The sequence below is a fragment of the Chelonoidis abingdonii genome, chromosome 20, assembly GCF_003597395.2.
Source record: "Chelonoidis abingdonii isolate Lonesome George chromosome 20, CheloAbing_2.0, whole genome shotgun sequence".
Lineage (NCBI taxonomy): Eukaryota > Metazoa > Chordata > Testudines > Testudinidae > Chelonoidis > Chelonoidis abingdonii.
In genome coordinates this window covers 12,599,909-12,616,066 of record NC_133788.1, presented here as the reverse complement: position 1 = coordinate 12,616,066, position 16,158 = coordinate 12,599,909, and the positions used below count along the sequence as shown (strand labels likewise).

Sequence of the window (16,158 nt, the reverse complement as noted above, 5' to 3'; positions counted from 1 at the left end):
TTTTACCATTGAAGGTTTAAGCATTATTGGAGGTCAAGGAACTGAAAGAGTGTCCTTTGCTGTTGCTATAATTTTACCATTGCACCTGTGGCCTGAGCAGTGAGTCAACGCTTGGAGCTTTGCCGGGTTGTTTCTGTTGAGAGCAGAAATTGATTATATGAGTCAGGTATTTCTTTGTTGCAATCCTGTTAACTTACAAAGAATGTACATAAAGTCCTGTCTCCCGGAACAAAGTAGAAACAAACAACAGGCAATTTGCTTGTTCAGAAATTCCCAGGACTGCCACTCCAGCAAGTTCTGTGCCCAGAAGCTCTGTCTCTCTGTTTCCTCTCAGGCCTTGTCTTTGCTGGAGAAAACGAGGTATATTCTTAACATGAGTTAGATAATCTGAAGTAAATCCTAGTGAAGATGAGGCAGCTTAAGTTGTCACACAAGTGAGCAGGTGCTTTTTAACTCGACCTGCTAACTTGCGTGAAAACTACAGACTGCCTTGTTTTCCCTAGTTTACTTTAGTTAACTCAAGTTAACAAACCTTTTTTTCCTAATGAACACTCAACCTCAGGGTTGCACTCACAGCAGGGTCTCTGGCTTTCTGCTGCCTTCCTTTAATACATGTGCATGCTTTTGTGTGTATACCTTACAAAACAATGCCCTAGCTCCTTACACTGGCAATCAAGTAAGCCTTTCAACCCATGTGATTTAGCTCCTCTTAGTCCTCATGCCTTTTATTGTCTCCAGCTATCACTACATAAAGGGGGTTAATTGTTCCTTCCACTGAGCTTGAAAGAAGGATACTTAGCACACACCTTGCTTTAACCTGGTCTGCCATTGTTTTTGGATCACAGACCCACTTGAAGGCAGCCATTAGCATCTTTCAGCATAACAGTATTATGCTTATTTTCTCTTTTGGTTAGATCACAGTTTAGATCCAAGAGTTCATATGGTCACCATCGTTCGGATGTAAAGAGGCAGGATTTTTGCTGTTCACTTGGGACGTTCTCATTGCAGCAAACAAAACTAGCCACAGCCTTGCTGATCTAGAAACCACCATCTAGGTTTGATTCTGCACCCAACAGGAACTGACTGTCTCCTTCATGGAGGATGACAGTGAACAAGAGCAGAGTTGCTGGGCCTATTTGCCTGACGTCTGCCTGAGCAACATGTTCTGGTGGCTAGATGACAGAGACAGATCTCGGGCTGCTTTAGTCTGTAAAAAATGGAATCAAGCCATGTACTCAGGCTCTCTCTGGAGAACCAGAACAATCACCTTCAGTGGGCGGCCATCCAGGTCAAACACATCCGAGTTTGAATCTGCTCTGTGGTACGTCAAGAGATTTGGCAAGTATTTGGAACATCTAGAAATCAAGTTTCTGAATCCTTACAATGCTGTGTTGACCCGAAAATTTCAAGTGACTATGAGGGGGCTTCTCTCACGCTTGGGCAAATGTAACAGCCGTCTGGTATCCCTGACTATTCAGCATCTGGAGTTGGACCGACTGGTCTGGAAAAATGGGATCAGGACTCAGTTTATCAAGAACATAAGTACTTTCCTGAAAAGAATGAGCAAGCACCTTGATTATCTCAACCTGAAAGGAGCAAGAGTGATGCTGGAAGAAGGCTGTGAGATTTTGAGCTCTTTGAGCTACTTGAAAAACAAAAGTTTTGCCTCTGAAATCAACATAGAAGACTTCTTCAGCCACCATCTTTCCATCTACAGCAGCCCCTTGTTCCACCAGACTATGTCCACGTTCCGCAACCTGGTCATCCTGACTCTCAATTACAACTGCATCTCGGATGAATTGCTGGACATCCTGTGTGAGCACAATGCCCATTCTCTCTGGACTATAAACATCAAGTGCCACATCCATGACCCTCATGGGCAGGTGGTTTGGGGAATGTCCTGGGCCAACCTAGCCAAGAGAGCACCCAAACTGAAAGTGAACTTCTTCTTTGAAAGAGTCATGAAGCACAACAGTCTAGCCAGAATACTCTTAGCGGAGATCCCACTCAGAAGCATCAGTCTACGGAGCTGCTATTTCAGTGACCCGGATTGGTCAATGAGGCCAACCCTCACCAATCTCTTACCACCCTACAAGCACAGTCTGCAGGTATGGTGAGAACAGCAATAGTTTATCATTTTGTCACTAATCTAACCAGGTGGCCATGTGGGCATTGTACCAAATTGTCAGTGTAAAAGTGAAACCCTGATCCATGAAGTCATTAGAGCTCCACAAGGTAGTTTTCACAAGAGATGAGTCCCATACATAACTGCCCTGCTCATTGATACCAACATTGACACTGTTATTTATTTTCAAGAAATTAACGCTAGAGTTCAACAATGACCATGAATTGCTGGATGAGGAGCTGCTGCAGCTCGTGTTACTGTGTGAGAGGCTGTTCTTCCTCAAAGTCTGGGCCTTCCTCAGTGTGGCATTTGTGGAGAGGCTGCTGCAATATCGGGCAGAAGGGAAATGTGTCTTGTGTACCATGAAGGTAAAAAGTTCTTCTCAAACCTCCCATCCTCCACCCCGTCAAAATGTAGTTTACGAACATACTAATGCAGCCCTGCCTCTGAATGTGGTTTGAAAGTTACCATTAATATCCAGGGAAAGGGGTTGTGAGGAGGTATTCTTACATCCTACGTGTATTCCCAAGGTCCACTCGCAGAGACGGGTCTCCCAAGTCCTGACCAGCCCCACAGACAATGCTCAGAAAAGGTCATGATAACCCCGATGTCACCTCTTCCAGAATCCCACTCCGTGCTGGGGAGCCCCCTATAAAGAAGGCCCTTATTCAAGAAAACATTTAAACACATCCTTAAGTCCTATTGACTTCAGTGAGACTTAAACATGTGCTTGTAGTCTATCCTGAATAGGGATGCTCTCCTGAATTGTGGGCAAGAACAGCTGCAGCCAGGGGAAACCATCCTGCCAGGGAGATAGCAGAACCCTAGAGCCCTGTGCCTCCAGCAGAGAGACAAGAGCTGATCCTGGGGATCAAGGGGATCTGGGGGCAGAGAATGAGGCACTCTTTTTCCCAGCTATTCTGCTGTTTAAATCCCAAAAGGCGAGGAAGCCTAGATTTTCACTCAGTCTGTAATAAGGAAGTTCTCACTGACGGCCCTGGGAATCTTGTCTGAGCAAAAACTGAGTAAGGACTTCAGGATTTGACCCCATTTATTAGCTGGCTGGCTTATCTAGCAGTCTCAACAGCCACCCGGGCTTCTCCCTATTACTAGCTTAACTGCAGCGGCTGCGTTGTGTGTCTGTGATTGCTGTTCTTCCACACAGGTGAGAATTTACACAACCAGGCATGAGACCAGCGAAGAGGACCGACTGCTGCGAGACATTTACAAGAAGTTCAGAAACCTGATCGACTCAGAGCTTAATTATTTTGTCATCGCCTACCCAATGGTGTGAGCAGTGTGTGATGAGCCAGGAGTTAAAATAAAAACCAGTCACACGAGGAAATGTCTGATCTGTTCCTCTGAGGAAGTCTGTGCAGAGACTAATGGTATTAGCAATGTCCCTGAAAGGGAAAGCCACTGAAAGGGAAAGCCCTCTAGAACTGTAACAAGCAGTGGGCAATTTTAGAGGCCCACATATTAAAATCCTGGCTTTCGCAGATGGCCCGCAGTGTCTCATCATTGTCTTTCTTTGCAATGGCACTGAAGGAAGCAGAGAATATTATTCTGCCAGGACAGTCACATTTAAAATAATACCTAGCTCTTATATAATGCTTTTCATCAGTAGAGCTCAGTGTGCTTTACAAAGGAACTCATTATCCCCATTTTAGAGATGGGGAAACTGAGGCCCAGAGAAGGGATGTGACTAACTCAAGGTCACCCATCAGGCCACTGACAGAGCCAGAATAGAACTGAGGTCTCCTGAGTCCTAGTCCAGTGCCCTATCCATTAGGAAACACTGCTTCTGCCAGCAGTTATCTTACATTTGGCTGAAGTATATTCTCCATCCATTTGTCAGTGGATAGGTGTACACAGCACCACAGCTGGCCCTAACTAGCTTCCTGTCTCTCTAACATAACTAGTCACTTTGTGTAGGAATATCTGTTCTAGTTTATGTAGTTCAAAAAATCTGTCAGTGAAAAGCAGTGACACTGACAGCACCCAAGATACACTAAGTGGCTGGAATGAAGGATTTTTTCTTGTTGTTCCATAACTTTAATATCTACTGGAAAGTTACAATAGACTTTCTGGGACACAAGCAGCTGGGTAGGAGGCATTTAGGTCTTTTTTAATTAATTCACACACCTAGGCCAGGTTCTGCTCTGAGTCACACTAGTGTAAACACAGAGTCGCTAGGTTAATGTTCAGTGGAGTTCCTCCGGCTTTGCTCTGGTGTATCTCCCAGCAGAATCTGGCCCAGTGTGGGGGAATGCTGTCTCTGACATCAGGGCTTCAGAAGTTGTTAATGGAAATGGACTCCCTCATCTGCATGCATAGCACTTCGTCGATGTACAGTGTGTTCTCCTTGACCTGGATCTCCTCCTCCAGCGAAAGCTGTCGACGGCTCAGACCTTTCAGCTCCACCTCAGCTTGTGCCAACGTGTCCTTTAGTCTAGGGGTGAAACAAAGAGCGACATTAGTTTTGACTACATGTACCTCCTTGTTATTGAGCGGCATCACTTCCTCCCAACGTGAAACCCACAAGATGGGATGTGGCAGGAGGAAATCTCTGTGAAGATCCCCTTTGGTTTCTCCCCACATTGTTCCACTGGGGGGGTGGCCCATCCATGCAGGATAGATGCCCCCATACCCTGCTGGTCCCGTGGCCTCCTTCATGGAGGTCCGGTGCCTCCAGGTGTTTGGTCCTCTCTGTCCCACTTTGCTCTCCAGCAATGCAGCTCTTTCGGAACCACACTATCAGGGACTCCTCCTGGCCATGGTTGTCCAGGAGCCCTTCCCCTCTCCCTCTTAAAAAGGGGTCTCAAATGGCAAGATACTATAGCTCCTGGCTCCATTACCTTCTCCTTATAAACTCTGCTGGGTACAGGGGAATGCCACCAATCCCCAAATCCCCATAACAACCCTGCCAGCCCTTCCCCCAGATATATCATCTGATCAGCAAAGAGCACTCCACATAGCCTGGGAGACAATGCCCAGAAGTGGCAGAGCCCCACTTCCACATGGGAGGGGATACGTCCATTGGCTCAAGGTCTCTTCCACATACGATCCAAGAGGCGCGACCTCCCTCCCTTTGTAAACAGCACCATTGGATTGGGAACATGCTGGGTGCTGACAATTTTGCAGAACTGACTCTCCCAATTAAAATGATTTGAAGAAGGTTGCTAAGCCACAACACCCTACAACCCCATTCATGCTCCTCAAGCAGAAGCAGATGGGAAATGGTAGAATGAAAGGACAACAAAACTATGTAAAAAGTATCATTTTTTTCTTGACAATAATGGCGGAGCTGGGGCTCGGATGCTCCAGGCATTCCCATCACATATTCTTTTTAATCATTTCAAGATCTAACGAGTGGAAAAATCATATTAATATCCATAACTCTCTCAGGGAAAACAACATGACACAAAGGGTATGTCTACACAGCTAAGAGGTGCGCAGGCTAGCCTACCCAAGCTAGTTTGAATCCAGCTAACACAGGTAATGACTGCAATGAAGAGAGCGTAGCACAAGCTTCTGAGCAGGCTAGTGAGACAAATATGTAGCCAGGGCCTGGGCTGGGCTTGTACTATCCATGCTGCGCTGTCTTCACACCTGTTGTTACCCTCACTAGCTGGGTTTAACTTAACGCATGTAGACAAGGCAATGCATAGTTTTTGCTGTGTAGACACACCCTTAAAAAGGGTTCTGGTACCCTACCATCAGATCTAGAAAAATAGGTATACAGAATATTGAAAACGTGGTAACTGTGTGCGAACATACATGTCTGTACCTGTGCCTGGATTTATTACTTCTTTGGCTGGTTACATTTGCCCAGTGACCTACACCACTGACTTCTTGCTGTTTCATCATTTCATTTACCTCTGAATATTAGTTGTGATCTCCTGAACCTCACTGATCAGCCTGTATTGCACCATATCACGACACAGCTCCACATTGGGACGATGGGTCCTCGTCTCCAAACGTGTGTGAGCCACTTTGGCAGGTCCTTCTTTATCGATTATTGCTTTCTTTAAGGCCGCAATGTTCTTTTCCTGGGATGTAATCTCATCCATCACCTTAGTAAATCAACAAAGGGAAGTGCTGCACAGTGCCATTTGAAAACGTGATATCCTCTTTAATAATGATACTTTGCAATTCTAAAGTGTTACTTCATTCATGGATCTCAAAGTACAGAGGTGAGTGAGGATTATTACCCCCAATTTACTGATGGGATAACTGCAGCACAGTGGGGAGGGAAGGATTAAGGTCGAGATTTTCAAAAGTCATCTCTAACACTCAATTTTTTGGGCGTCCAATTCGAGATACTTAGGGTCTGATTTTCAGAGGTACTGTACTAAGCATTCACAACTCAAGCTGAAATCTATTTGAGTTGTGGACACTTGTGGAGTAGAGCATCTCTAAAACTCAAAGGGTGAAATCCTGGCACCATTGAAGTTAGTCTCAAAACTCTTGTTGAGTTCAATGGGACAGGATTTCACTCCAGGGGTCTTAGGTTGGGCACCCAAACACTGAAGAATCCATAATTAGAGGCCACTTTTGAAAATTTGAGCTTAAATGACTTGTCCAAGGTCACATAGCAAGCGAGTGATAGAGCTGGGAACAGATGCCATGTCATCTGATTCCCAGGTCCAGACACTGCCATTAGACCACAGCAGCCTCTGAGTGGCTACTAATAGGTAGCACTGTGTTATCACCAAGAGCCTCCAAGCTTTCATGTGCCTTGTAGCACATGCAGTCATGAGGATTTATATAACTGGGAATGGAAAAGCTAATGGTACTTTAGTTATAAAAACAGAAAAAGCACTGGGCTTTGTCCAGCTTATAACTGCGAAGTTTGAATTCTTAAGGCACAATAGCTCAAGGCAGTGCATCAATAGAACTGGCTGATATCCCTGTCCTATTTTCTCTGCTGACTGTCTCTAGCGTTTACCTTAGCAAGGTGGATCTCCAGTTTGTTCTTTGCATCTTTTGTCTCCTTCACCCTGTTCTTAAAAGCAATGTTCACCGTCTCGCACTGCTTGCGCATGTCACTTGCTGTCTGGGATAAGATTCGGTCAATCAAGGCCCTGAGTGCCAAAGAGTTGTTCCTCTGCTTGTCGGCCTTTTCAATATTTACATTCGAGAAATCTACCCAGTCTTCAGGGCTCACAGAACTATAATAAAATAAAAAAGGTCTCTTTATGTATCTTCAGCCCTCTTTGTGTATTCATAAATGTGCATTAACAACGGAAGATCTCTAGTAATACGAAAGAAGCAGTATTATTATTGTTTATTATTATGTTAATCATTATTAAGCAACATTATAATTATTGACCACAATCAACATCAGGCTCAATGGTGCTAGGCATTGTACAAACACATAGTAAAAAACTTTAGCTTAAGAATGAAATAGACAAAAGTTGGGTGGGGAAACAGAGGAAGCAACTTGCCAAGGTCATACAGCAGATTAATGACAGAGCCAGAAACTAAACCTAGATCTCTTGAATGCTACTCCAGTGGCCAATCTACCGGACCACACTCTGCAGCCATTAAGATGTGGAGCTGGAAGTTAGATTAGTAAATCCAGTGTGGGTTTCCAGTGACATGGAGTTTTGCTTTCATTAGCAATTAGCGCCAGAGCCATTCAACAGAACTACAGTCCATTAGTTATGAGTATTGTTTTTAGATGAAAGGCACTCAGATACTATGGTATGGGCCACAGTATAAATCCCTAAGATAGACAGACAGACAGTCAGACAGGTCGCTTTACTATAAACTGGAATGGGTATGTTAGGCCTTGTATTACAGGGACAATTTATATTATGTCTGTATAACCACTGGATGTGGAGCTAGGGAAATAACCACTTACTTTCCTTCAACCTTCACTACATTTCTGGCATATCTTATATCAGGTGTATTGTTTGTCAGGTTGGAACAATAGTTATCAATTGTCAAGGCGGTGAATTTGTCTTTCAGATCCATCTCCAGATTGTATTTAGCTGAACGGTTTAACCTTGGGGGAAAACAATTAGACTCTGTTAATCTGAAACCTAACAAAATAATTATCCCCTTCTCTTTTTAATGGAGATAAACCACCATTAAAGGGACAAATTCTGCCATCCGCTGGCCCTCAGAAATCCCACTGGCATCCATGCAGCTTGATGGCAGGAACAGGTAAATAAGAAAATATGAATGTTATTATCATAATAGGCAATACTGTGAGTTACAAGTTGTAAAAATCTAGGGCATGCTGCTGCTGCCATTGAAGTCAATGGTAAAACTCCCACAGGCTTCAGTGGTGTGGGATCAGGACAGAGGCCCTGGGAGTCAACGGCTGCTGGGGCATATTGTGCGGTCAGTGTCTAAACAGAACTCTCCACTGAAATCAGTGCTGCTAAAAATCGAATGGCATGGTCTAGGCCCTGAGAAGTACTAGCTCCTGCAACTCCCCTCTGATTTCAGCAGCTGCTTAGCACCTCTGAGGATTTGACACTAGCCATCCTACAACCTGTCCAGAAGCACTCCCCAGTCTGAGCTATCTGGTGGTTTGTTCCTCTGCTGAGATACCTAATTTGCTCATTGGTTTGTTCCAGTGTGCGCTCAAGCAAAGCCATAACCCCTTGGAGCACTTCAACTTCCTTTATCAGTTCCCGCTCCACTTCATCATGGACCAAGTCAATCCCAACTCGCCTCTGCCTAAGAGAAAGAAGAGAGAGCCATCACTCTGTGTCGAACATTTGAGTATTGCAGCTCTGGAGACCCAAAACCCTTGTTCTTGTTATAACTGATTGGACATAGTCACCTTTCCACTCCTAGGACCTGATTCTCCTCTGGTTTATATTAGTGTAAATCAGGAGTGACTCCACGGAAGGCAACCAAGAAGAAAATCAGGCTCTTTGTTTGCAGAGTCAGGAATAATGCTGCTTTTCTCTTTCCTGGCTTATTTTACAAAGGTTTTTTAAGATGAATAAAGCAAGGAAATCTGCTCAGAACACATGACGGATGGGCCTGGCCCTGCAGCCTTTCTTCACATGCTTAGACACAGTGAAGCACAAAAAGGACTGGGCTTTGTGACTTGTTCACCTTGTTTTCATATATTGGTCATGTTTCTTACACACTCGTTTATTTAGGGCCTCACCTTGAAAGGTGCTGAGCAGCCTTAATTCCCACTGAAGCCGATGGGAGCTGTGGGTGCTCAGCACTGTTGAGAATCCATCCGGACCTGAGCTCTGAGGGCAGGCCTCCTGCTATCAAAGTCCTAGAATTCCTCAAGTTTCATCCACTTTACACCCTGCAACTTGATGACCTGCTTCATTGTCACCACCCTTCCAGAGGAGGAAGCCTGCAGTGCACTTGAAACCAACCAGCGCTGCTCTCCACTCAGCCCAATGGGATGCTCTTGGATTTCCCTTATTTTCCCAAGAGGCCTGAAAGCACTGCCTCCATTGCACTCCCAGCTCCTGCTGGCCTGGAGCCATATGGGAGACGGAGGCTGGGACTCCAACCCAGATCTCCCCTACTGGACCGCAGGGCACAAAGCACTTGCTTCTCTTTGGGTGTCTGCCTCTCTTATGAAGAGCCTATATCTGCAAAGTGCTGAGCACCTGCAAATCCTGCTGACTTTGGCTGGGATTTCCAAAGATATCTACAAGAGCAAAGTTCCCAAATCCCACTGGATATCCATGGGAGCTCAGACCTATTTCCCATAGACAACCTTTTAGAAACTCCATCTTTAGCAGGTGTTGCAGGGGCGCTGCACTTTGCAGGATTGGGCCTTACGTGTCATACATCCCAGGCCCCAACATATCATTTATCCAGAACACTGTCAGGTTTTTCATTTTTTTAACATTTTAGTCATTAATTTTCTTACCCCCTTAATTATTATTATTGTTGTTGTTTGGCTATTACCCTTACCTGTTCAAGAGACACTCTTGAGTGATGAATAGTGGCTCTTTACAGCTTTCCAATGCTTTCTCTAGCCGTGTCTTAAAAGTCAACAGCACCTCTGTCTCATTAACAATCTGTTCTAGTTTGTCATCTAATTCCTGCTTCCAGAATTTTATTTCATCAAGTCTCTGTTCTGCAGAATGAAGAGACATTTCAAATTAATTAGAAATAAAAGCCCGGCTTTTTCTACAGGGCCTCACGGCCCAGCCTTAGCCATGAGCAGAAAGGGACGCGAGCCACCAAAAGTGCTGTGCACATAGCTCTGTATGCTGATGTACGGCAATGGTTTTGCTAAAGCACTGGACTATGAGCCAGGAGATGTGGGTCAATTCCTGCCTCTGCCACAGACTTCCTGTGTGACCTTGGGCAAGTTGCTTGATTTCTCTGTGACTAAGCTCTTTGTTTGTGAAATGGAGGTGATGATAATGATACTTCGTTTGTCTGTCTTACCTCATTAGACTGTAAGCTAGTTGGGGTAGGGGCTGCTTCTTACTATATCTATGTACAGTGTACAATGAAGCTCTGGCCACACTGGATGCCTCTGGGCACTATTGTAATAAAAACAACAATGCTTTCAAAGGGTCAGATTGTAACTGGCCTTTGCAGAGATACATAGGTAAGAAAGAGGATTCTCAAGTGCAAATCACAACTGCATCCACCTTACTCCTAGCATCCTGATGCACAATCTCTCTCTGAATTCCCTATGGAACATGGTGAAGCTACACCATTTCCATGGTGGGGCAATGTAATGTGTGACTCAGTGTTGTTGTTTTCTTTTCTTTTCTCAGTCCAGACTCTTGCCTTAACAATTAGTTAGTAAATATTACACCAGGATTGAATTTGTCTCCCTATATCTAACACATGCCTGAAACTGTTTGGTCCCATAAAATATAAAATCCATCATACTTTGGTATTTTTAAAATATAAAATCCAAAAATACTTTGGTATTTTTAAAAGGATTTGGAAATGCATCCCCATTTTTCTAAGGGAAGGAGAAATAAGCCATTAAAACTATTTAATATCTCCTGCTTTTTGTGAGTCTCCCTTAAACAGTCCAATAAAATAATGAAGCCCACAAAGCCCACATGATCACCTATTTTCTTGTTAACATCACTTTGGGTTTTCTGAGTTGTTTTTTCGATTTCATCCACCAGCCTCTGGCTCTCAGCTACAAGTCGCTCTGACCTGGATCTCTGACTCTCCGCACTGGCATACTGTGTCTTGCTTGCAATATGCCACTCTGGGGGGAGGAACTTGGGTGGAGCTTGCAACAGTTTGGCCATTGTCTTTTTGAAAGATCCTGAACGTAAAGCAGCAGCTTAGCTCTTCGGATGGAGAATCTGAAAATGGGATAATATCGTATCAGGTCATTTGGGCACAGATAGCAAAACAAGCTGCCTTCAGGTCAGAGAGGATAGGGTGGAAACTGGGTAAGTAGTAGCCCCTGAATGAAGTAGGTGAAGACTTTACATGGACCACACTTCGGGTCAGCTTGGAGGATGATGAGGGAGAGGGAAGGCACTGGACGCTAAACCACATAAAGCAAAATCATGGCTCATGGCAATCCGGGGGATGGAATAAAGGGAGAGATGGGGCTTGTAGGGCAGGGAGGAGTAGGGAGAGAAACTGAAAAGGAATATGGAAGAAGGTGAGAGATAACACAGGGAAAGAAAGCAAAAACATGGGGAAAGGAGAAAAAGGAGAGTGAAATTACGCAAAGGACAAATAGGGAAAATTAAAAAAAGAGAGGAAGGCAAAATCAGAAAAAGTCTCTTGAAGAGAAAGAAGAGATGTAGGAACGGGGTAGAAGTGACAGGAGCTGAACATTTTAAAAAGAATTAAGCAGAAGCATTAGACTAAGGGAAAACAGACCTTTAAAAAGATGGAGGATAAAATACACCAAGAGGTACAAGGGAAGGAGAAAGTGGAAGGAAGGACAGAAGAAAATAAAACAAAAACTAAGACCAACTAAGGTAATTTTTGTTACATATGGAAATGGTGATGCTAAGAGGTCATGAAAAAATACATGAATTTGGTACAATACATAACTGTATTATAATATACCCTTGTGCTGAAAACGTGATTTTGTGCTTCCATCCGACTGTTTCCCCAACAATCCCTTCCCTAAACACACACAGCACACCAATCCCTCCCTTTAAATCCACTCCACTCCCATCGCTACCCAACAAATACAGACATAAATCAGTCTATGCCACCAAACCCACCCACACCAATCTGTCCCTTCAAACCACACATATACTTTTGCTGGTGTGGCTACTGGCCTGACTGTTGCTTATGGCAAAAGCTGGCCACGTTCTAAGATCTTGGCTTCCCTTAACCGGCAGATACACTCCAGATTGTGACTTCAGCTCAGTTGCTGCAGCAGTGAAGTATGTTTTTTCCCTGAGACTGACTATTCCAGGAGCAGACTCAGAAACAGCCTGGAATATACACAAACCTGTTCCTATGGGAACAAGGGAACACTTCACCTTGGCAACAGAGGCGGAGTTCTGGAAGAGGCACATGGCTGGAGAATAATAGTGCTTTCCCTTCCAGTACATGAGCATCTATCTATCTCTCACACAGAGACTTAATGCACTTGGATTTATTGTTACAATTAATTAAGTTAGGGTGCCTGCAGCCTGGGATAAGTAGTGTTATTATTTTAAATCTAGCTAACTAACTAAATGAATTATCATCTACCTTGTACTGAAACCTAGTAACAAGAGCTTTAAGTGACTGTCTAAATTGTAACCAATTAAATACTTTCAACAATATTTTGTGAGCACTATTTTGTTTTTAAACAGGCAGTTATATTTTTTTTCCTTTCAGGGAATAAAAGATCAGGAGCCAGAGACAAGAAAAGATGGATCTGAACTGAAAAAGGGATTAGTCTAGATACTATGACGGTCAGTGCTCTGGAAACATCAGATAGCTATAGGTTACCTGAAAGGAGAAGGATCTGGTATTTAAGAGATGGAAAGAAGGAAGAAGAGAGGACAGGAAAGAGAGATGTGGAGCTTTGAAGGAGAAAGAAGATGGAGCTGAAAAAGTTAAAAACTGGGGAAATATTCCAGATCACCCTGAGAGCTAGACTGTGCACACAGACCTAAAGTCCATATGTCTCTGTCATCCCAGATTGTAAAATCCACCTGAAAATATTTTAGTGTGACGCAGTGGTATCCCATGATCTTTCTTTTGGTTCTGGAACTTTTCCACTGACAATCTCAAGCCTGCTCCTGCTCCTCAGAGTTAAGGGCACTCAGTATTTTGCAGGATTGGGCCCTGGCTTATTATCTATTATGTAAAACCACTAAGAACCGGTGAATCTTTTTACCTGAAATAAGTGTTCTGTATTTCTCTTGCAGCCTTCATCCTTACCTGTGTTAATGCCATCAGCTGGAGAAGAGACAACATAAAACTTTGAACTAAAGTCCAAGAGGAAATACTCTCAAAATATTTTGTTTGTAAAACATATTTATTTGTAAATATCAAGCCTACACATATCCTGTTTATTGGTTTATGTCTCTAAAACTTCCTCTTTATTTTTAAAACCTCACAGGGAACCCTTAAAGAAACACCGTCAAGTAATTTTATTTCCTAACTTAAATTATGGTTAACATAAGTTTTAATTAAACGTAATATGGATGAAGAGGATTTTTTTAAAGTTAAAAACAATCAGAATTATTTTATTTTTAATAATTAAAACAATTTTTAACATTCCCAGGTGATTGTGAACCCAGATACCATCTCATGTTAATCCACAAGAACCAGAAAGAGAAACTGAGCGGTCAAGTTTCCCTGTTTGAATGAAATGTAACAATAAATGAACAAAAATAAGCAATTGAACAGCATAAAGGGAAAAGGAAATTTGATCTTTCAAATTTTTCTGATTTTAATAATTTTTAAAAATTAAATAAAAACAAGGTATTTAATAATCTCAGATAGAATCATAGAGATGTAGGGCTGGCAGGGACCTCAAGAGTAGAGCCCTGAATGGATACAAAATTTATATCAACGGATGCTGACATCCGTGGATATAAAGCAGATATCTGCGGAGCTGCAGGGCTCTACCAGAAACCACAGCGGCGAAAGCAGCAGCATGTCAGGCCACTGGTCACAAGAGCCAGCCTGGCAGCTCCTCCAGTGTGGCTGTTATGTCCCCAGCCCTGCCCACTGGGGCAGGCACCAGGCTCACCAGCAGCTGTCCCTGGTCACACTACTGTGTGTGAACAGCTCGCATGCTCCCGGACAGGAGACACACTCTCAGGGCTGGCTTTAGGTTTTTTGCCACCCCAAGCTCAGATAGTAGTGATGTCACCTTCTCCCAGAGCCTGCAGGGGCTTTACCCCTCTCACACCTGGCTGTGCAGAGAAGCCCCGATATAAGGGGTGGCACAAGGCAGCACAGCAGCCAGTGTGCAGATGAGGCGGCGCAGCCCCTGCAGGACTCACCCTCTCCTCCCCAGGTAGCAGCTGAGCCCTGGCAGCTCAGCACCCTGGGTCTGGAACTTCCCCTTCCCACTGCGGCCAGGGGCGTGGCGCCCTCGCCCCATCTAAGTGGAGCAGCTCAGAGAGAAGCAACTGCCCCGAAAAAAAAGGATGGCTGGAATGCTGTCCCTGGAAATGTTCCGTCCCAGGCACGTGCTTGCTTTGCTGGTGCCTACAGCCAGTCCTGCACACACTGCTGTGTGGAAGGGACGCCTGTCTGGGAGCTGCTCACGAATGCTAGCGTGACATGAGATAGTTGCCAATGAGCGTGGTGCCCACCCCAGTGGGCAAGGCTGGGGGGACAGTACAGCCATGCCGGAGTTGCTGCCCAGGCTGGGTGCTGGCTCCTGCGAGCAGCAGCCTCACACACTGATGGTTTCACTGCTGCCGTTCCTGCTAGAGCCCTGCAGCTCCACAGAGCTCCACTTTATACAGATATTGGCATCCACAGATATACATTCTGCATCCGCACAGGGCTCTACTCAAGAGCTCATTGCTAGTCCATCCCCTCGTGCTGAGGCAACCTGGCCATGCCTGACAAGTGTTTGGGTACGTCTTCACTACCGGCTGTATCGGCAGATAGCAATCAATTTCTTGGGTATCAATATATTGCGTCTAGATGTGACGCGATATATCGATCCCTGAACATGCTCCTGTCGACTCCGGGACTCCACTGGAGCAAACGGCAGTAGCGGAGTCAACAGGGGGGAGCCGTGGACGTCGATCCCGTGCCATGAGGACAGTAGGTAACTCGATTTAAGATACTTCGACTTCAGCTATGCTATTCACGTAGCTGAAGTTGCGTATCTTAGATCAATCCCCGCCCCCAAGGGTAGACCAGCCCTTTGTCTAACCTGCTCTTAAGACCTCCAAGGATGGGGGATTCCCTTGGAAGCCTGTTTCACTATTTAACTATCCTCAGGGTTAGATTTTCCCTCCATACAACCTACATGTCCCTTGCTGCACATTCAGCCCATTACCCCTTGTCCTATGAGGCACGTTACTTGATGAAAGCAGCAGAGAATCCTGCGGCACCTTATAGACTAACAGAGGTTTTGGAGCATGAGCTTTCGTGGGTGAATACCCACTTCGTCAGACGCAGGTAGTGGAAATTTCCAGGGGCAGGTATATATATGCTAGCAAGCAAGCTTGATGAGGCCCCCTTCCCAGACCCCCATCTCCTCCACGCACCGGGCTTTGCTTCCAGCATCCCCCTCAAGGCATAGCCCCTGCAGCATCGCCCCGCCCCGCCCCCCTCGCCTCACCCACAGCCAGCCAATCCCAGAGCCGCACTATCCCCGCAGCCAATCAGCTGCCCCCAGCCTGAGCCCGCCCCCTGCACCACTCGTCAAGATTCATAAGGCCTCATGAATATGCAAATACAGGTGGCTGATGGGGGCAGCCCAGCTAGTTCCCACATTGGCGGGCAGAACAGCTGGGCGGTCGCGGGTGCGATTGAATTGCGATGCGGGAGGGCGCAGACAGAGCCGCCTCCATGTCCGCTCAGCCAGCGGTTCCCCGGGCCGTGGCTGCCGCGGCAGCCACCGCCGAAGCCAAGCTCACCCACCCGGGCAAGGCGATCCTGGCCGGTAAGGC

General features: G+C 45.2%; 3 protein-coding genes across 8 annotated transcripts in view; 2 read left to right on the top strand and 1 right to left on the bottom strand.

Annotated features, from left to right (window-relative positions):
* The first annotated feature begins 1,094 nt into the window (after window positions 1-1,094).
* LOC116821345 (F-box only protein 39-like) lies at window positions 1,095-3,419 on the top strand. Its single transcript, XM_032774460.1, has 3 exons — window positions 1,095-2,108; window positions 2,317-2,493; window positions 3,291-3,419. Exons 1-3 carry the CDS (start codon window positions 1,095-1,097, stop codon window positions 3,417-3,419), a joined length of 1,320 nt encoding a protein of 439 aa, XP_032630351.1.
* An 809-nt stretch (window positions 3,420-4,228) lies between these two features.
* TEKT1 (tektin 1) lies at window positions 4,229-16,152 on the bottom strand. 2 transcript variants are annotated; one of them, XM_032774470.2, is made up of 8 exons: window positions 16,130-16,152; window positions 11,166-11,412; window positions 10,040-10,205; window positions 8,693-8,821; window positions 7,995-8,138; window positions 7,077-7,299; window positions 6,005-6,201; window positions 4,229-4,577 (listed from the first exon to the last, which is right to left on the bottom strand). In XM_032774470.2, exons 2-8 carry the CDS (start codon window positions 11,353-11,355, stop codon window positions 4,418-4,420), a joined length of 1,209 nt encoding a protein of 402 aa, XP_032630361.1. In that variant the 5' UTR covers window positions 11,356-11,412; window positions 16,130-16,152; the 3' UTR covers window positions 4,229-4,417. The 2 variants fall into 2 exon arrangements, with proteins under 2 accessions (XP_032630361.1, XP_032630360.1); XM_032774469.2 differs by lacking the exon at window positions 16,130-16,152 and adding an exon at window positions 13,410-13,457.
* The window catches only part of LOC116821346 (tricarboxylate transport protein, mitochondrial-like), a 42,832-nt gene continuing 42,619 nt past the window's right edge, over window positions 15,946-16,158 (top strand). For 2 of the 5 annotated variants that reach the window (XM_075073986.1, XM_075073985.1), the window contains exon 1: window positions 15,982-16,151. In XM_075073986.1, the coding sequence (XP_074930087.1) occupies window positions 16,028-16,151 (124 nt within the window). In that variant the 5' untranslated portion in view covers window positions 15,982-16,027. Of the gene's footprint in view, window positions 16,152-16,158 lie in introns of all 5 variants that reach the window. The other 3 variants (XM_032774463.2, XM_075073983.1, XM_075073984.1) reach the window with 3 other exon arrangements.

What these genes read in the sequence shown, in the direction of transcription:
- LOC116821345 (XM_032774460.1), top strand. Translation starts at nt 1,095, where the DNA reads ATGGAGGATGACAGTGAACAAGAGCAGAGTTGCTGGGCCTATTTGCCT. An exon ending in CCTACAAGCACAGTCTGCAG is followed by an intron (nt 2,109 to 2,316) that starts GTATGGTGAGAA and finishes TTTATTTTCAAG; the next exon opens with AAATTAACGCTAGAGTTCAA. An exon ending in GTGTCTTGTGTACCATGAAG is followed by an intron (nt 2,494 to 3,290) that starts GTAAAAAGTTCT and finishes TCTTCCACACAG; the next exon opens with GTGAGAATTTACACAACCAG.
- TEKT1 (XM_032774470.2), bottom strand. Translation starts at nt 11,355, where the DNA reads ATGGCCAAACTGTTGCAAGCTCCACCCAAGTTCCTCCCCCCAGAGTGG. An exon ending in CAAGAGTGTCTCTTGAACAG is followed by an intron (nt 8,822 to 10,039) that starts GTAAGGGTAATA and finishes TCTTTCTCTTAG; the next exon opens with GCAGAGGCGAGTTGGGATTG. An exon ending in CAAACCAATGAGCAAATTAG is followed by an intron (nt 8,139 to 8,692) that starts GTATCTCAGCAG and finishes TTTTCCCCCAAG; the next exon opens with GTTAAACCGTTCAGCTAAAT.